The 21,036-nt window shown below is 36.2% G+C and overlaps 1 protein-coding gene and 1 long non-coding RNA gene across 2 annotated transcripts; one reads left to right on the top strand and one right to left on the bottom strand.

The window, feature by feature from the left end:
- Window positions 1-19,421, bottom strand: LOC135690615 (DDB1- and CUL4-associated factor 11). Its single transcript, XM_065208217.2, has 20 exons — window positions 19,098-19,421; window positions 16,956-17,086; window positions 16,657-16,688; window positions 15,856-15,939; window positions 14,727-14,806; window positions 13,946-14,046; window positions 13,328-13,430; window positions 12,423-12,466; window positions 12,060-12,114; window positions 11,841-11,909; window positions 10,800-10,857; window positions 10,028-10,120; window positions 8,503-8,595; window positions 7,901-7,990; window positions 7,370-7,433; window positions 6,942-7,054; window positions 5,870-5,909; window positions 5,201-5,247; window positions 4,023-4,082; window positions 1-2,593 (listed from the first exon to the last, which is right to left on the bottom strand). Exons 1-20 carry the CDS (start codon window positions 19,304-19,306, stop codon window positions 2,471-2,473), a joined length of 1,689 nt encoding a protein of 562 aa, XP_065064289.1. The 5' UTR covers window positions 19,307-19,421; the 3' UTR covers window positions 1-2,470.
- LOC148960444 (uncharacterized) lies at window positions 13,137-13,811 on the top strand. The gene is made up of 2 exons (XR_016144844.1): window positions 13,137-13,679; window positions 13,745-13,811. It is a non-coding gene; the product is annotated as an uncharacterized LOC148960444 (long non-coding RNA).
- Window positions 19,422-21,036: the final 1,615 nt, after the last annotated feature.

The following is a 21,036-nucleotide window of genomic DNA, read 5'->3' as shown; positions in this document are numbered from 1 at the left end:
TAACGTAAATATATAGTTTTCAAATAATTTTTTACAAAATTTTCAACACCACAATCACACCTTTACAAGATATTGTCTTTTTACTTAACATCCAGGTTGAAAACTAAAAGGACTGCAGGGCTTAGAAACGAACAGCTGATCGGATCAAAGAAGGACGTTTATAAAACAAGAATCCTTGTAAGTTATTTAATCGTGTCGAAATATAAACTTTAGACGACAATGCCTAAGCGATGGTCAGCCCCAGCAAAAAATTAAGATCTGAATTACAATATGCGTAAACTAATAACAACATCTATAATTTTGTTTTGAACCGTAACTTTAATTACAGTTAGAAACGTGTGTTTTATACTCCGCATTAAGGCAATGTACCCTGGCTGGGTCTCGAAATATAACAAATGCTACAGTCAAAGAAATATCTAAGGTATAAACCAATTTATATATCTATATACAAATCACTCTCAACTAACACTTATAGGTAATCTTCTTCACTGAATCATGTCTTTTGATGCTAGTTTTCATGCTTTCAATTTTATATATTCAACTTCAACTGAACGGTTAACAGCGAATATTCGCTGGTGTTTGATGTCAACAATATTAGTACAGTGTAAAAACCATGGCTTGAATGGGACGGAAGGTGGAATCCGCGGAAACACCCCGCTAAAAATATACTGACATTCAAAAAAACTCTGTTACTGATCATAATTTGATCCCTAAAAGCTTTTTATCCTTAGACTGTTGGGCACTGTCCCCCGGCCAGTTGAAGACAAACCCAGAATACAATCTGCTGCTGAATATAGACTAAAAACTTCTATGCAAGTGATGCTTAATGTTGTCAGTTTTCAACGACAATTCTAACGCTTAGTAGATGTGGAATCAAGAGCACGTTCTCTCAGAGTATAATGCTGAGGTTATCTACGTAGTGAGCGCAGACTCTGGGACCACACCATTTATAGATCATCAGGATATTTTTTACAATACACAAATCGAAAAATTATTCATTTATTATGGTTACAGTTTTTGGAAACTGGAAACGTCGGTGGGGGGGGGGGAGTTGGATGGGGAGAATGGGGCACAGTACGGTCAACCTAAAGGCCAGTCTCCATTGGGCGAAATTTTTTGAAAGGTTATGCGCATGCGTATTCGAATTTTCTCGCTTCCTGTGCTGCGTGCGACGTTCGCATTGAAAGTCCCAACTATTTAAACCTTTTTCTCTGTCGCCGGCGAATTTCACGTCCTGTGTGCGTAGAGCAAAATGTCTGAGCCCCAAAGCAGCTTCGCGTTGGATGAGAACATCATAACATTTCTTGTTACAAGTACGTTACATGTTTCTTTTATAATCCTATCAACAGTTCTGGGGCTAATCCTATAGCTCATGCCAACTAATACATGAGATTCACCAGCAACAAGGTAAGAGTCGCACAAAAGCTCTCTTTATCACCTACTGGTTGGCGAAACTTCTATTTCTTCACCAAGTATGGAACCACCAAAGACAACAATTGCTCATATAATTGTAGATCTACAACCAGATTTCTGTTTTGTTTCTTACGCTTCAACAAATAAAGCAAATTCAGACTATATGTGTATTCTCATCCGACATCTTGAAATTCTGCTTTCTATTTGGCACGCAAAGTTATTGTGCACTGGAGGTTGTGCGCCATGTAGTTTTCGCTTTTCGTCAGCGCAAAAGCAAAAAAATTTCGCCTAATGGAGATTGACCTTAGGGGCGGGTAAGCTGGCTGCATCAGCCGTGGCTGAGAATTTTGTTGATTTATACGTATCCAGTGACGTTTTGCATGGAAGGGCAAGGACTGGTCACGTGAACAATTATCTGTGCTGTGCTCAAAACAGTGTCGAGGTTTTTATGCGATAAGCTAGCAAAAACAAAACGTACAATACAAAAGACACTGAAAAGCTTGTATTTGTCTATATTACGATGATACTATAGTCACGTGCCGAGGAATACATCAGAGGAAGGCAAAGAAGTTTTAAGATAACACTTCACTGCCATTCCTCACCTCTGAAGAAATTTAGGATATTTTCAACTACTTCGATGTTGTTCAAATATCGCTGCTGATAAAATATTCGAAAAATAAATCAGTCGAAAAAGTTTTCTTCTTTCGATTACGCGCATATCCACAATTTTCCCAGCGTTTTAATTTGTGATTATTCATCCTAGTCCTTTACCAATCTGAATTGGCCTGTTGATCATTAGGTTAATAAATTACTAAACTGGCGATTCGATTCTGAAATGTTTTTACAAAAGCCATCTATCGATTAAAAATGTCTCTTGTTATCTCAATCTCTAAACAACTTCTCCTAAGGCGCAACGATCATTTCTAGCCCCTCTCCTGTTCTTTCAACCACCAGGGTTATTGGCTAAGGAAATGCTGATTTGCTTTCTCTGATGCAAACGAGGCAAGGGCGCTGGGTCATATCTACTTTCATTTGCACGTAGAAAATGGCTATGAAATTACACTCTCAACTGTACAAACTGAGACAAGCCAGTAGTTCGCTTTCGCTTGGAGCTTCTCTGGTCGCAGTCAAGGTCCTCTTCCATTCGTGAATACTGCCAGCGACCAATCACTTGATCCCACTGAAAAACAAATTACTGTTTTGTTATGTCGTTGCAATGGTTGCAATGGCGAGGTAAATCACAGGCAAAAATGGAACTAGGAGTCAGATACTTGGAGTCAGGAGTCGTATAAAAATCATCGATACACAATTGTGCAAATGAAGATTGCATTGAAACGTTAAACTGCATCATTTTCACATGACGTCAGCTATATATGATTGAACATACATTTGAAAGCCGTTAAGTTGACTTGCAAGGGGGAGGGGGGTTAGGAAAGGGTTTGACTTAGCAAATCTCACTCATCCGGAGTAAGAATTTTGACTTGAATAGGAATAGCCAATGCGAATATAAAATCAGTCTGACTTAGACCCCGTTTACACTGTGCCGGATAAATTTTATCCGCATCAAAATTAGTTCAAATAGGGCTCCCGTTTACACTAGACCCACGCTATCCGCACGAATTTGAGAGCGGCTATCCGAACAAGATTAGTTCACCTAGAAAATAGATTAAATTAGTTCAGATAGCTATGTGGTACAGTGTAAACGGTTTTATACGGATAAATTTTATCCACATCCGCTGCGAGGTTGATTTTGATTTACTGCGAGGCTCTTTCAATAAAGAGAAAGAAGGTGGCGCGAGGTGGCGCCAAATCTCATTTCCCGTAAACAGAATCGTGTTTTCACCAATCTGCACCTCGTCGTCGTTTTTATTTTACTTTGCGGGGACATGTACGAGCTCAGGGAAAAGGTCACAATAGCGCTGATTATTCTTTTTTCTGGACTGGCTGCAGCGGCGAATTTCAATGCACGTGAAATTCCACGTGAAATTGGCGTCCTTTTCAGCTTTCCCTACTTTGTTGCCATTTCTGTGACGTTTTATTTCAAACAAAGAATTATTGAAACTATATTGGCCTAATGTGCTTTGACAATTTCCTCGGACTTCGTCTGAAGACGAAGCAGTTGATTCTATAGAATGTCGGAAAATCTTTGCACCTTTGGCGTTTTGGCGGGAATTATGATGCTATTGAAAATCGGTTGCCTAGAGATGACCTCGTTTGGAGCGTTCTGTGAATGATTCAGGTCACGTGACTGTAGTTATCCGGCACAGTGTAAACGGGAGGGCAAAGTGGACAAAATTTGTGCGGCACAGTGTAAACGGGGTCTTAGTGAAAGTCAGAGTTAGTCGGGATATGAATTAGCTTGTTGTTCCCTGATGAGGTGTTTTAGCACCACCTTATAAGAGATTCTTCCCTAGAGAATACAAAGGAGAAAAGAATATTAGCGTGATTCTTCCCCAGAGAAAACCCCGAGAATAGTTACTTTGTTTGAAAAGTGATTAAGACAGCGTCTAATTAAGACAGCTTCATTTAAGGCTTGTGTACTGAATATACGTGATAATACGGGAATCAAAAACACGGTTTCAAAACAGAAAGTAAAAAGTTGAACAAACCGATGAACTCATGATTGTCTGCTCATATGGATGCCATGAAATATCTCTTACACATTGTTTCTGAATGATTGTCAAGGAAAGAATCTGGCTGCTTAGGAGACGAGACATGCATCAACAGATATAGGCACTTTGGGAACGGCGTAAGGGGATATTTTAAAGTAGATATTGGTCAATATTTAGAAATAAGCCTTAAAAACTGAAACTGTTTGTCAATAATTAGGATGGTATGAAGGAAACACTGGAAATCTGAATCTAGCAAGGAATACAGAAAAATCTCGACGAAGTTAATAACTATGGTCAGTGAATATTACAAAAATGTGTAACAATTCGGAAACGGCAAATTTGTCAAAACTGAATGCAATTTTATTACATATTACCTTAGCACATAAAAAGCGAATATTCTACAAACAAGGGGCAGTTAAAAAGCTGTGCCGGTTGATACAAGACTTGCATAATAGCCAATAAATATATTATTAATATATTATTAATTATTTTATTTATATGTGATTGATATGTGATAAGTAATATCTAATATGTGATAAGGTAATATGTAAAAAAATATCATACGCCAGAAATTCCCGTATTACCGTATTCTCTCTTGTATTCCCGCTGCGGGTTTATAGGTTAAACCTCCTAATCTAATGCGGGTTTTCAAGAGATGCGGGATTATCAAATAGGCGGGAATACTTTTTCAACGTGCGTTTAAAAAGTGGACTTAAATTATCACCATGTTCACCTGTGTTTTGGCGCGGAAACTTTGCATGTAAACTGCGAAGAACTTTGACGAAAGTTGATTGGAAAAACGACGCTGATTGGTCAAAAAATTATTGACCCTTGCGGTCATCAAATAAGTCCTTGTTGCATATTCGCAATACATTGATTTTTTCTTCAATCAAACCCGCACGCGGGTATATCGGAGAGGCGGGATTAATATTTGAAAGTATAGATAAAAGGTGGGATTATTAGAGAGGGCGGGAATACGCGAGAGAATACGGTAAACCAAGAAGAACAAGAGAATCGTGCATGATGTAAGCATCGCGCAGCAAGGCTGCTTGAAAATTTAAAGTTAACTTTTGGAAGTCAAATAGCAAAAAAAAGAAATTCGACAAATGGACGCAGGGGGGGGGGGGGACTGTTTTAAAACTGAAACAAACGGACGCAAAATATCCAAAGGATACATGACCCTTTAGCTTCGATGCGATTTTTCCAGATACAATGTCATAAACTGCAAACGAAAAAGAAACAATTTTAAACATTCTAACGCATAAAAACTTCGATACATTAAGGAAAAAAGAGCACGAAAATTATCTCTCCCAGTTTCACCTAAATCCTATTTAATGAATTTATTCATCAAAAGTGAAATACGCCCTTTAACTCAATGCAGTGTTGGAAGCCTTTCAGTGTCTTGATCTGAGACCTCTAACATTAATCTTAGAGCCTGGGGCTGAGTGTGAGCCAAGTAAAGATGGCACCATAGTCAGTACATCGAAAATCAGAAACAAACGCTTCAGTATCGCTATGACTGTTTCCTGATGACGATCGAATAGCAATCAAAACAAATAATATTACTTAAATAATTCTATGATAAGAAATCCCTCAGTAGCGGTGCTATGGCCGTGCACTCAAACTCTAGTACCTTGCTCAGAGGCAACACTTTAAAGTTACGGGCTTATTAGAGTGAAACACGTTTTATTGATTGATACCAGAAAGATCAACAGAAAGGCCCTAAAAGCTAAAAATTTGGAAATCTTCAAGATGATATTCTAAGATATCACGTGAAAGCTCTTATCAAATGCCACAATAACGCGACTGGGATATATGCTAAAATTCATAAAAAATGAACTTACGGACAACATTTCCACTTGCACAACCAGCGTAAATATATTTCTATTAGGGAAACAAAAAGGTACGATTTCAATAAGATTGCCCAAAATACACCAAAAAGTAGGAATTACAAAGTGAGATTATGTCGATTTTATTACTCTTTGGCAAACTGGCTCGAAATACTGCGGCTTTTTAAGCGTATACTTAAAAAAACTTTTCAAAAACTATACAACAATTATTGAGAGCATTTTCTGAAAAAAGGATTACTCAAAAACTTCTCCAAAAATAACTTTGCATATTGAGTAATAGTCAATGAAAACAAAAAGAAAATTCGTAAACAAAATGGAGCAAACTAAAACCAAATACAATTCAAAACAAGGACAGAATACGGTAATATTTTGAATTTTTCTTCAAATAAATAGCATTGTTAATCTAAAAATAGTGACTAATGGTTTACAAATACAATTACGAGCAATTTTTCAAAATATCCCAAAAATATGGGTTCCCTTGCTATGCATACGATTTAAACTTAAGGATACTCATCATATGCTAGAGCCATTTACGTCCTCAGTGTATAAAACATCGGATAATCATTTATCCTTCTATCTACATGCCAAAGGGGGCTCCAATTAATACGAATAGGCCTAGGTGTTGCATAATTATAAATATTAAAAGAATCTTTTGGTGGTACAAAACTTGTGAATGGCTTTGAAAAAAGCAAACATTTAGTAAACTAAAGCTTTTCGTCTGACACTCTTCAGAGTTTAAAACGTCAGAACATAGATCGAAAACTCTACGCTAGGAAATATATATACCCAGTTGTGGATCGAAATAGGCCAATCAGAAACACGAGCACATGACTGTATAGGTTGACCAATCAGTGCCGCTTGCCTAAATATTAAAAGAGTGTTGAGATCCATTTTTTGTTTTGTAAATATTAATTACCCAAGGGGGCCCCCACAAAGCAAGATCCTTTAAATGGAAACAATAGAAATATGTCAATTGCGAAAATTAAAGTTTGCTGTATGTTGATACTACAATTGATTTTATATGGGACTCTATATGTCATGAAAACATGGTCCAAAAGCGACTTGCCTGTCCTGTATTGTGAGGTGGTGAAAACTTGGCCCTGATTAATGTTTGCAGGACTGAATGACCTCTATACGTCATCACAGACGGGTCACCATTGACGTGTGTCAATCGACGAGCTGCAAAAAGCATAAAATATTAAAAATCATCCCACAGTAGCAGGCTCCTAGGGACAAAAGAGTGAAGCACCCAGATTTCTTCACTGGTGCAAATGTGATTTACGGTTAAATGTCAAATTTTAGAGAGAGGTTTTCTGATTTGTGACAAAATAAACCCCCGGCAGCAAGCTGATATTTTTGCAGTGGTATACAATGGCTTTTGTTTGCTGTGATATGATACAAAAAATCAAGATTTTGAGAAACCCTTGTGAGAAAGCTAAGAATACAATTCAAAAGGACCAAAATTATCTGCTAATGATGAAATGCAAGCCTTACACCGCCTTGGTGCACTTTCCCATCTGTAATCCCAGTTTGCACCAGAAACGATTCTTTTGCATTCCTAAAAGCAAGAAAAGTAATAAGCTATGAAATGGCGAACCTATACCGTTTCCAAACACCATTAGATTGAAATGGATTCAGTAAAACTAGGCCTCACTAAACCCACAAATATAACGATTGAAAGATTCTATGAAAGATGGCACATTGTCGCGGAACGCCGAACAGACAATATTTTTTAGCTTTCCATAAAAACCCTCTACATTTTATTTGCAACCCATGTATTCTCATTCTTACTCTTATGTTTGTTAATCTTGTTTATTTTTATTCTTTTGTTAAATGTAATTCTTAGTTCTAGTGTTTAGAAAGGCCTTTGATACTTAACTTCAAAATAGTGCCAAAATGTAGAACATTATCAGGAATGCTCTGGTAAAAGTACCATGCTGTACATTTTCGGGAAATCTTGTAATCAAGTATTCTAAGAATGCCATTTAAGGAAGGAAAAACGATGAACTGAAAAATGCAGCATACCCGAACAGAGTCTTTCGAGGAGAACTTTCTCATGTCCCATAATTTAATCGTCTGATCTTTGGAATTTGACAACAGATATCGTCCATCGCCCTTGAATAAAATAAAAAATTACCCTCTTAGCATAGAAGTGTAGATTTACACTCGCAAGAAGTCATGGTTGGGCTTCACTATGAATTGCCACCTTCAAAACGGTATACACTGTCGAAAATTTTAAACATTTGTTCCTATCATAAAGCACTTTCACTTAAAGAAAAGGAACACTTTTTCATAAAACTATTTGGTTACAATCATCCTTGAGCAACCCTGATGAGCTGTAAACCTGCGAAGACATTCATAAAAAAAGCTTCAGGGGTTGAAGGTTAGCGCTGATTGGTTAAAACAAAGTCATTCACGCAAGCGTTTCATTCAATTGGAACATTTCAATCCATATACCATATGGACGTATACCAAAGAAACCATTTCGTTACACCAGATGATCTATGTAATAAGAGCGTTGGGTGGAAATTGCCGTGACTATGCAAAAAGAGCGACCCTACTTTCCACGCCATAAAAAATATTCTCTCGATTGCTGAAGGATCTTATACACCTAAACGGTGAGGTACCTTTGTATCGATGTATGTGACACCATCGGTGTGCCCCGCGAAAATACCAACTGGTTTTGGGTCTCTCTCCTTCAGCTCTCTTCTGTCCCAAACCTAAAACCAAGGAAACGTATCAATGCTCTGGAGTTTTGATGAAGATAGTACGAGGCTTAGGTTTGCAGAAGCCGAGACAACAAAGGTTAATTTCGATGGCATGAAAAAAATGCATGGTAAGTGGGCATTTAGTATGATGGAGCGTGATGATGTCATATTTAAGATAAGTTATTGAGAGAGAGGAAGTGTTTTTAAAGTTCATGATTGATTGTAAAGAGCAACATTCTCTGATAGTCCAAGAAATACACTTTCAAAATATAGCAAGCTTTTTATGCTATGATTCCAACTATATGACTATTTTTCAATATTTATATTCACCAGTTGGGAATGATTCCAAAACAAGCCATACAATTTAACACGTGATTACCTACTTCACCTTAGATAATTTTAGAGTTTTGATGAAATGTTTGAAATTTACAGTATCAGATCCATAATTTACATTATTTCAAAGCAAATACGCATAATTATAGAGAAATTACAGCTACTGATAGAAAGCCCCACCCATCGTTCGATAAACTGGGTGTGGCATATTTGGCTAAAACGGTCAACTTTTGAAACGGCAATAAAACGGACACCATAAGAGACATAATGCTGAAATCCTGCATGCTGTGTTTTCTTCAAAGTAGCTTTATGTGATAAAAAACCAGGAAGTTCTAAGACTATGGGTTGCAAATCTTAAAAATATCTGAAGATTTGATGTGGAATGACCCAAATGTAACGTGATCTGTTATCACAGATTCCTTGCTTCTTTCTGGGAAAATGACACGGGTACTGGAGAAAATGGATGACAATTACTCATACTTTCTTCTTTCACAAAATATTTTCTGATTCTGTTTTTGATAGACATGTGGTAAAGAAGGATATATTGGCGACCCAGCGTGCAATAACCTTTTAAAGAGATTGGGCTAATTGATACTCAAATAAATCATAAGCCAAATAGAGCCAAAAGAATTGTAAGCTGCGGCCAGGTTTGGTCAGAGGCTGATAAAGTAAGAGCGAAAGGATTATGTGGCTGTCCCATTCGCTAACGGACCCTGGAACACAAAGCCATTGATATGCAAAAGATACGATTAGATTGAATAGATTTAATGACTGCGATAGCCTTTAATACGCATAGCGCCTGTAATAATTCCATGCCCTCAAATAACAAGCAATTAAGAACAGGGACATTTAAATACACAGTTTTTGTTCCAAAATAGTGAAAATAAACATGATATCCTTTCGGGTTGCAATCCCAAAAGCCCCTGAACACGCAGAGTGTTTTACCAGGAATCAAGATCCATCGACCTAAGACTTTCAAGTTGACCTGCACAGCTCACCACAAGCGACCCTCCACTGGTACAAGTCTGGGGATCAAATCATCTCCTTAGACCAGGACAAAATAACCAAATGCTAGCAGCCCTGGGTATAATTACCAATGAGATCTACTTACCATACAAAGACCGTCGTCACTTCCTGAGAAGAGGATGTCTGACGTTTCGTTTGCAAACGAGACAGCGTTTACGTCATCTTCGTGGCCACTGACCTGCAAGGATAATCCATAGAGACGTCACCAATTCACACACCCTTTTCTATGCATCTGTCCAGAGCCAATCCTATGTTTGTTTAGAACTTGAATTACCACCTAATGCAGACGATAATTTGCTGAAATGGTATATTTATCTGCTAGTTATAGTTTATTCCTACTTAATAAGGAGGAGTCGTCTTAGATTTGAAACTATTTTCCCCTTGGGGCTCTTTGCTACCAAATCTCAAAACCACTTCAAAAAAGCTGCCCCAAAGAAACTTATACTGTAACTTACAATATCAATGTTAACAAGATTGGCCTTAAATGGAACTTGAAGCCTAATAAATAAGAGAAAAAGCAAACATAATGATTTGATCCTGTAAGGTAAACCAACTTCTTTCACAATAACGAAACCTTTAACGAAAATTATTGTATCTTAACAATTAGGGGTGTCTGTAGTGTAGTGATGTGTGTTCGTGTGGTATGTTTACGGACGTCACGTGACGAGCACCGCATGCTAAAATCATAGTTAATGCTAAAACTAAGATGGCTACTAGATAGGCTCGTTCCTAGCTCGAGGCATACTTTGGCAACAAAGACGCTATATTGTCTAACACAAGTGGTCAAACAAATATCACAATATCAGCATATATTGACTGACAATTATATAATACACAGCAAAGTAAATGAAACATACCCTTAATGTTCTCTTGTCTCCCCCTCGATCGTAAACGTACAAACATTGGTCGCTACCCCTTTAAATAAAAAACATTTTTATAGATTTATCCGATTTAATGAAAATGAAGACATTTTTGGCATTAAATAAGCTGTAATAAGGACATTAGATTTAGGCAGACAAGAGAGAAAACTTATTTTCAGTCAAATAAGGATTCGAGCTGCCTGGTGCCGAGAAAAGTTCTTTAGTGGACAGAAGATGTCCAACAAAATATTTCTATAAAGAAGCTACAGAGTCGTTTGAATAGATACAAAACATAGGTGAATTACAACAGATCAACAATACTAAGATCTTCCTTTAACAAACAGTTTTATTACTGATAAACAGTCGCCTTTCTATCCTCAAACCTACTCTTCTTTAGAGGCTATACTGAGCGGTGCAAACGTGCTATACATCTTCTTAATCGATTATCAATCAAAGAGAAATAGATTTTCATTATCCGACTGCTCTTTGGAGCATATCAATAAAAAGTGGCTGAAATAAACACACAGTATTGTCATCGAGGTTTATACTCCGATTTTGATTTTTTGCAGAATGAAAAGCTCAAAGTTCTGTAGACCAAATCTACGAAATACCAAGAGCATTACTTAGTTTCAACCTTCTGCACTTCAAAACGATTTTAAAACTCTTTCTTTATGGAGATTTCCTTTAACATGGCCTTCTACTGCAGATTAACAATTCGAAATAGGTTTTACTGCTCATGCAGTTAATGGAAACTTTGAATTGCACCAGCATAAATGAATCAATTATTTGAGAAATATTATCGAAAGCGATAATATTACAAAAACTTTACGTCACTTCATCAAATAATCAATACACTTTATACAATCAAAAGAAAGAATGTTAATCAAAGTTTAATTTGTTTAAGTGACAGGAGCTAAGAAGCGGTTGCTACATAAGAAATCCTAAAAAGTGTCTAACTTAAGACTTTAGCATGGTGTCTGAAATTTTCAAAGATTTTTATAAGTTCAGGAAAGGCAATGACCAAAAGCTAAGACTTACCCCGCGAGAATCTGCGTGTTGTCTTGCGAGAAGCAAATGGAAAACGCACAAAACCGCGATTCCTCTGGTCTAGAATGAGAGAAACGACTTTGGTACGTACAAGAGACTGATGCAGAAAATATTTAAAGCAAATTGAAGAGGACAAAAATACGACAAAAATCTTAGCATGAAGGTAGAGATCAAAAATAAAGTCTCAAAAACATACGAAGTAGTACTGACCGAAGATTTAATGGTACATGTGTCTCGTAATCGCCGTAAATGTTACATAAGTAAACTAGAAGAAAATAAAACAGTGTAAAGTAACACAACCGCAATGTATGGGAGACGAGAAATTGCTTATGATACATTCGACTTGTTAATAGAAGACCATATCTAAACGGTTCAAGACTACCTCGGCAATGCATTGTGAAGTTACAAAGCTTTTTTCGTAAAAAGGAACATTTGTAAACAAAAATTCTGTGAGATACAATAAGAGCTTCCACACATCCAGAAAATTACAATTGACAAATAGAAAAATGCCTGAAAATACTTAATTCAAAATAACAGCAAGAGGAAGGCAGCAAAAAAGATTAGTGCACTCACTAGAATCTGACCAACTTGCATAGATTAGGAATCTTTGATCCGGGCTACGAGAGATAATTTTGAAACATGTTTTTTATGCTTGTTTCTCTGTAAGTAACGATCAGGCTATAAATAGATAAATATTTATTTTTTAAAGAAAAAATCAGACTTAACGAATTCAATATAAAAATCTTTCAAATGAAAAGAAGTCTGGCGTGCAAAAAAGATTGTGCAAAAATATTGTGGCATCCAAATTGTGCAAAAAACTACAATGGCGACATGTTTCGGATTATTGGTAAAGCCCGATCGTCGTTCCACCTAGCAGTTTTGGAATCCATCTACATAAGCACGAAAAAACCGCTACTGTGTTGACAAAAGGAGTTCGTTTTCACCTTAAGACTCCGTTGGTAACATTCTCTATAGGCAAGCGACACTGATTGGTCAACCTCAACAGTCATGTGCTCGTGTTTCTGATTGGCCTATTTCGATCCACAACTGGTATATATATTTCCTAGCGTAGAGTTTTCGATCTATGTTCTGACGTTTTAAACTCTGTGTCAGACGAAAAGCTTTAGTTTACTAAATGTTTGCTTTTTTCAAAGCCATTTTCAAGCTTTGTACCACCAAAAGATTGTTTGCAACTCATTTATCAATACTACATACATCAAAGTACACACTGTTGAAAATACACTGCCAACTTAAATGAGATAAACAAATTTAGTGACATGTGTTAAATGTCCCAGTTGTAAATGCCCCAGAAGTTCATTTTAAACATTTGAATTTCTTTTACGATGACTTTAACCAAATAAATGGCTAATCATGTAAACATAAAAGGTTATCAAGCAATATGGCGTGAGACAAATACTAAAACGGAAAAAGTAGCTTGCAGGAATGGAATTCAATCAATCTAATTTATATTAACGGACCTGTATGCAGTGTCCACAATGCTCCAACTGATATCTCTTGCCGAGATGTCACGAAATAATTTAAAGTTTCCATTTGTGGTATCGTATAGTCGAATATGCTGGTCTAAAATAAAAAATAAAATTAATTAAAATCTTAAAATATAAATTAAAAGTGTTAAACTGACTTTAAGCGAATGCGATCAGATGATTTTAAATTGAGTTTAGAAAAAGTAAATATCGTTAGACATTCATCAGAGTATTATAATAAACAAAACTGCCCCTCAAAGGGAACAGCCTCCTCGATCTTGTAGGTCTAGAAACACTGTTAAAACAAGTGATTCTGCCATCGGTCAACATCTTTTAGACAACCCAGGTTGCGCAAAACTCTATAATGACGATATGATTCTGCCATCGGTCAACATCTTTTAGACAACCCAGGTTGTGCAAAACTCTATAATGACGATATGTTTCGGATAACTAACGCTTCACAGCGACGGATGCTGAACGGCAAAATTGTCTGATTTAGTACAATGCATTAAACAACAACAACCAGACAGCATTGCTTAGAGCAGCAGAATACCGTTGCCAGCAAGATGAACCCCTGACGGAAGACCTAGCAAAGTTGAAAAGTTGGCATACCTTGACACGCTGACATAAAAACAGTTCCATCGGTAGAGTATTCCCCACAGAACAGTTTTTGGCGGAACTTTTTCATCGTTTGCATACTGTTTGGTAGGAAGCTGGCGGTTGAAATACAAAAGAGTCACAGCAGAAATGATAGAATTTAAAATAAACTGCGAATTATTTACTGACAAAACTGTAGAAAAGTTACAAAAAGCTACCTCCTTTTAACAGCAAACAGAAAATAAGAAGATGGAATAAATCTATAAAAGCATAAATGATAGCCTTCTGAATTAACTACAAATTATTTATTATAAAACTTCAGAAAAGTTACGTTTAAATCTCATTTTTATATAACATACATATAATTAAAAGAAATGTATAAAAGGGTACAATGATAAACTGGAAGAGATCTATTTACATTACATCCTTAGCTAGCAATTGTGAAATATACAAACTCTCGGTTCTTTTCAAATTTTCTCATCTTTTCCAATTCAAACACGTCCGCAAGTTATTTTTTCAATATAAAACATGTGACAAACGAATGCGAAAAAACAATGAACAAGAAAACATCGAAAAGATTTGATGGATTCACCTTGTAACCGAACTTTTTTCTTGCAAACAATACCTTTCTCAACAAACATTTTGAAAAAAGAAAATATGGAATGATTGCCTCAAGTTCAATCGTCAAATGTTTACTTTCCTTAGTTTTAAACTGACATCGCAAACCAAATGGTGATGCTGATGATAAAATTTAGATCTTTGAATCGACACAGATGGTAATAACAAAGTCACCTACATGTCGTGGAGTCTAACTTGATCACTTGGACAGAACTTAGTTCTGGATCGCTTTCTTCCTTTGAAAATATTAGACTCTCTCTAAAAGGCAAATAAAATTCAGCAAGGAGAGTTGATATCAAGAATTGAACACAGTATAGAACTACCGATTCTAAACGTTGTCACTTGAAACAGCCGTCATAGTGTTTCTAAATAACATTGAAGTTTTTAATCAATGTTTCACCCAAACACAGGCATAAATCACTCATTAATTGCTAGTTAATGATGAATTGGGGGAAAAACATTCACCGATTGATGACTAAAGTAGCTAACGACTTTCGAAAGGACGCTAACTCAAAATTTGGTTTATTAATATAATGATTCAGAAAATGGATGCGGGATTGAGCCTCTCACCAAACATAGCGTATACATGATATGCATATCGTGTGCTTTCCATAAATAGACATCCTAGTGCAGAAAGTCGAGTGCATTCCAAAAGTGCTATTCACAGAAATTAATGATAGCCGAAAGGGTGCCACAGTAAATGGTAACTTGTTTTAAAAGGTAGCTTTGGAATGCTCTTGAACTGTTAACAAGGTGAGGGCTGCTAACAATACTTGAGATCTTCATGAGCTCAATAAATTGTTATTTTCGTTTAGCTCTTTAGAAAAACTTTTCACCAGGACAGCTCTGACTTTCACCCAAAGTATATAGGTTCTTGTCCCTTGGTTATTTTACCTTGGGCAATCCCTTGCACAACTTTCACTCAGGTGTATTAATCATTAAGTGTGGTTGCGAGAGGAAGGGCCAGGACCCTGCACAATAGGCAAAGCTTCTCATTGTTCTAAAAACTACTTCAGAAGCTAGCAGCAACAAATACATGCCTTTGAATCACAGTAGACGGAATATTGAAAACTCTAGGCTAACAAAAAACTGTAACTTATCCATTTTTTCTTTATATGTACAAGAGTTCCAATGCAGGTATACTCTACATTCAAATGAGCGTGTATCTATTGATACTCGGCTACACAAAAATTATGGAACTTAACTTTTAAATTTGCATATAGCCCCAAGTCAAGCAGGTATTCAGAAATGCAAATTCAATAACACAATTTGTTAAGACATGTCACAAAATACCAAAAGATACCTACTTGGAGGATACATTTTGCAATATTTGCATCAGTATTTAGTAGTCGTCCACTTGCAACAGCAGTTTCAAGATATATTTGTGAATCCTAAAATTAGTTAGCATAAGCATATAGCAATTGATATGACAATTATAAGTCATGGGTAATTAAAAATTACTTGATGTATAGCTGTGGGGTGTAAATAAAAGATCTTTAAAGATTACTGGAAGGCTGGTAGCCTTGCTGCCTAAAGAAATCACACTGTTTTTGTCAAATGTAACAGTGCAGTGCTGGCCAGGGACCCCCGGAGCAAATTATGAATGAGGGGTTTAAAATTTTGGGGAGCAAAGACGCAAAAAACAAGATTATTTGCTTGTTTTTTTAAGTATAGTTGAGGCCTAAAAGTTGGAAAGATCTGTGGAAATAAAAAGGAATTTAAAGCAAAGAATGCTTCTATGAAATAGGAATCAAGCACCAAAGCATGTTGCTATGATCTAGTAGGTCAGTTGGCGATCTGGCCACATTAAAAAAATCTCACTGCCTGAATATCTCTATTTCAATATTTTTGTGACAATTTAAGCCTATTGCGAGGCAAAGGGTCTTTGAATTTTTGAGTTTGAATTTTTTTATGAATTGTAAACTGTCAAAGGAGCTTCAACGACCAGTCATATTAAAAATGCTGTTCACAAATGCTAATGCTACCATCATATTTGCAGTTGCCAATCATAAAACGTTGTATATTTTAATATCTAAGTGATTAAAATGCACCCAGAAGACAGAAAAAAGTATAAAAAACACTCATAAAGACAATTCCATTAGTTCTACCTCCATTCTTGATGTATCAGGGCAGGGTTCAGCTACAAAAAATATAAACACAAGTTACATTACAATTTAAAAAAATGAATCATACCAAATCTAAATATCTAATTTTTATTCTACTCTGTATTTGTTTGACTTCTTTTCATTGCATATGTGGTATAACAATTACATATAAGACACCAGATTATGCTGCAATAATAATTACACTCAAATTTCATGTCATGGTGTATCGATCTGAGTTATGACTCTGGGAGATTCTAGTTTGTTTGATTTTGGTTGGCTCAGATTCTAAAATATAGAAATACCTTGTGGAGAGGCTGGCCGATGAAAATGCCCCATGCTGATGTAATGCGAATCATCTGAATCATCCCCACTGTCAATATCAATGTTGATGGAGCTAAAGGGGCCTCCAGCATTTAATAGTCTTGAATGGCGACTAAAATCAAACATGAAAATAGCTAAAATCAAATCAACACAAGTGTTGGGCATTCACAGCAAAAAATTTCAGCATTACACAGCTTTAAATAACAATTTTAAGTAAAATTAATTTCCTCACAATTCTGGAGTTGATAATGACAAAGCATAAATCTTAAATACTGGACCTTATTTTCAAACCAAAAAACTCAAACAAACAAAACTATTGATGTTAACATGCAAAGGTTAATGAAAGAATCAACAAAGCTCTTGATAAAGGTTCTTAAACTCAACTAGTCTTGGAACCACTGGAGGTTGGTCTGCACCAAATATTTCACAAAAAGGAGTTTTGAAAATTCATAACGATTTATAACGAATATGCTAAAGAGAAAAAGTTGCAGGCTGCATTAACATTAAACCTTGATGACGAGTAAGGTGCCACAATATATTGTTCTGTAGGCCACAAGTTGGGGACTCTTTAGGTAAAAAATAAACAACACAATATCACAGTTTACTTGAGATCCCAATTATTGCTTTTCTTATAACAGAAATTGAAATAAGCAAAACAAAAAAGAAAGAACAAGACCTATGTCATTTAAATGGTTTGGTTTTTTAGAAAATGAGAGATTTTGCGACTGAGCAACTTTATGCACACCTAGCAGCTTTGTACTAAGCAACTTTAAAGAGCAAGTTCAGTGAAATACTACTTCCTTGTCTTCAAAGCAACAGACTTTAGTAGCATGCTAGGAGGGGTTAAGGCTATGGGAGAAAGTTGATCTAGCTAGGGGGACCCAAAGTAGCAGGTTGGTGCTAAACACATAAGAAGTAATCAATGTAAAAGATCCTAGGTCCAGAAAAGCAAGGGTTAGGTCAGGTGAGAAAACTTATGAATAGGCCTGCAGGAAGGTATGTAAGCCTAAACAAAGGAGAAGAAATGATAAAAAATGATATTTTTGAAAAGTGTGATGTCAAAAGAAGTGACAATATGAAATTAACGTGGGGAAATTTGTGGCAATACAAAGAGAATAAATAGACTGCTACAATACCATTTGAGCACCATCATTCCTGGTTCAATTTTGGTATGTGCAAACCTCCTTACACGAATCGTAAGGTATGCAATGGTAGTTTTTTCATAAAAGTGGTTTGTAAACATGATGAACAAATTCAGCTATGTTGAGATTTGGTGTGCATTGCACTGAACTTTGGTGTGAGCCCACCATACTTTTAAGACTGGCATCAAAAGATTTTCATTACTTTTTGCAAGTAGAAAAATCATTGGCATTGATCCTGGTTGACACTGAGCCAAAAAACTATCCCTTTCTTCTGGGATTTATTCAAAGTATGAAATCTTTAACAACATTTTTCGTCACATTTTCTTGATAACAAAGTTCATTCTCCTGAAAAAATTTGATAAACCCTCTAATTTTCAGTTACTTAGTTTTAGGAAACTTGTATGACCAGGTTGGAAAACATATATATGATTTTGGCTACACTGCACTCTTTCAGATATGATCTGGAAAAAGGCAAACAACAATCATGGATTCAAGACTATAGAATAGTATACTCAAATTTATTGATATTGTGAATCAGGTGCGAGCACAAGAAATCCTGAGTAGCTGCAAGCATACTATATGCAATTTCTGTAGCCTGGCTGCATTGAGCCATCTGATCAAAATGGCAGCCAAAAAAGGTTAAACTGAAAAATTTGCAAAAAATACATTTCAAAAATTAAACCTTGGCTTGTGGTGATAATCTTTCGTGGAAAATTTCCTCCTTGAACATAACCTACTTTTTATCTCCTATCGCATTGGCGATTAGACATGACCGGAATTTCCCATTTTCCCAAGCAAACCTTTTCAAACCTTTTCAAACATTTCCAACCAACTGTCTGTTGCCTAACAAACAACAAAGCACACTTTAGAATTTACCAGGGTACCATCCAAAGTATATATATATAATTTCCACTTAAGAAGAGCACTTGCAAAATATTTACACCACCCTCATAAATAAACTGTTAAAAATTTAAGTAGTACCTGTTTCTTAGGATAAATGCCAAGATGCTTGCTGCAAGACTATCCGCGCCGATGTCTCTGTTTAAAACAGTTTCCTCGGACTCTTCACTTTCATCTTCCTCAAGAGGATTATCTACATCTGCAGCACTTGCTTGGCTCCATTCTAACGATTCTTCATCATCTTCGTTTTCGGTATTTTCACTCCTTCTTCGACTCATTCTTCCACCCATAACAAACCAAACTACGAAGTGTGGCTAGGCCAATTTGTTCCCAGACCTTCTGACCTCTTGGAATGACGATTGAACTTCAAGCATCCAAAACGATAGGGGGCGTCTTTCGCAGAAGAGTTGTGTTGGCGCGTCCCTGGCTGCCCCCCCCCCCGAAATCACCCTTGCTTTTGTTTAAAGCATGTCTACACCCCCCTCAAAAAAGAGTTTTAGCCCCCTCAATCTGTAATATGATCCGCGGTCCTTGGTACAAAGCTTGCCTTTTACATTCCTGTCAAGCTACTGCGGTGCCCTGTAGTAAGATTTTGAGTATTAAACAATAAGTTTGTGTATTAAACATTAATTAAACAATAAGAAACCGTATTTTTTGCCCCTGCTATTTATTTTTTTGAAGCGAATGCAGAGTGAAACTTAATGTTTATGATAAAAAGATGACTAAGTTTGAAACATGATTATTTTGTCAGAATGCAGAATGAATCCACGGGTTGGTCAGTTCGGTCTCATGAATTTGAAGATGGCACGTTCGAATATTTCATATTCTTTGAAGCATACATAAAAAGAGAACACACTGGGAAGAAGAGAAAACGTAAGATTGGCAGCTTACGCCGAACGAAATTACGTAAGACTTTGACAAAAAACGTGACACTTCACAAATTTACAGCTGACTATCAATCAAATTCGAAATCGTTCAATTCAGACAGGTGATTCTTCCTTAGAAGATTTTGATCCAAAAGTACCCCAAGAAATTCGACATAGAGAGCCTTTCTGACTGGATGGTTTCCAATTTTGATGAAACTTTGAGGTGACTTGAAAACAATAACATTAGTCTTATTAATAATCAAAGATAATTTATTGACATCAAGCCACATTTTGACGTACTTTAATTCATTGTTAACCGTTTTTTATCGAAATTTTCAGCTTCGTAGTAAGTATTTGTATCATCTGCAAATAAATACAAGACCAGTTTCGATGATGATTGAGGTAAGTCATTAATGTTGATTAGGAAGAGGAGAGGACCAAGTACTGAACGTTGTGGAACTCCACAAGTGACATTAAGATATTCAGAGTTTGATCTATTTAATGATACATTCTGTTTCCTACTCATGAGATTAGACAAACCAATCTAAGACAGTTCCTCTAATTCCATAGTGTTCAAGCTTTGTCAATATAATATTATGATTCACTGTGTCTAATGTCTTTTGCAAACCAATTTAGAATATTATCCCTGCTTAGGTTCAATATCAGGCCTAGGTAGGGAAATTCTTTTGGTATTTCCACCTAGGGTAGCAGAGTTAGATTAGGTACGAAAAATTTGTTCTAAGAGGACTGTATATAAATATCGAATAAGGAAAAAAATGAATATATATATATATATATATATATATATATGACAAAAATATAATACGATAAGTGTTACTTGTCTGTTCGTTCACTTTGTCTTTGTCTTTGGTAGAATTCAATTTCGCATAGAGAGTTTCAACGTTCACTTTGTCTTTGTCTTTGGTAGAATTCAACTTCGCATAGAGAGTTCCAACGTTCAAGAGTGATCTTCTCCAATTTCGTGAGATTCCTTCGGTTTTACGTACTTCGTATTCTTGCATACATTCGAACAATACTGAGAATTCCAACTCATAAAATCATAAAAATATAAAAGCTATAAAAACGGGTTTCACCCCAGCCTTAAGCCCCAGGACACGTCTCGTGAGCAGCCAAGCGCCACCGCAATTTCTTAC

The sequence above is a fragment of the Rhopilema esculentum genome, chromosome 4 (genome assembly GCF_057945365.1).
Source record: "Rhopilema esculentum isolate cy_ngs chromosome 4, ASM5794536v1, whole genome shotgun sequence".
Taxonomy (NCBI): Eukaryota; Metazoa; Cnidaria; class Scyphozoa; order Rhizostomeae; family Rhizostomatidae; genus Rhopilema; species Rhopilema esculentum.
This window is presented reverse-complemented; position numbering and strand designations above follow the sequence as displayed.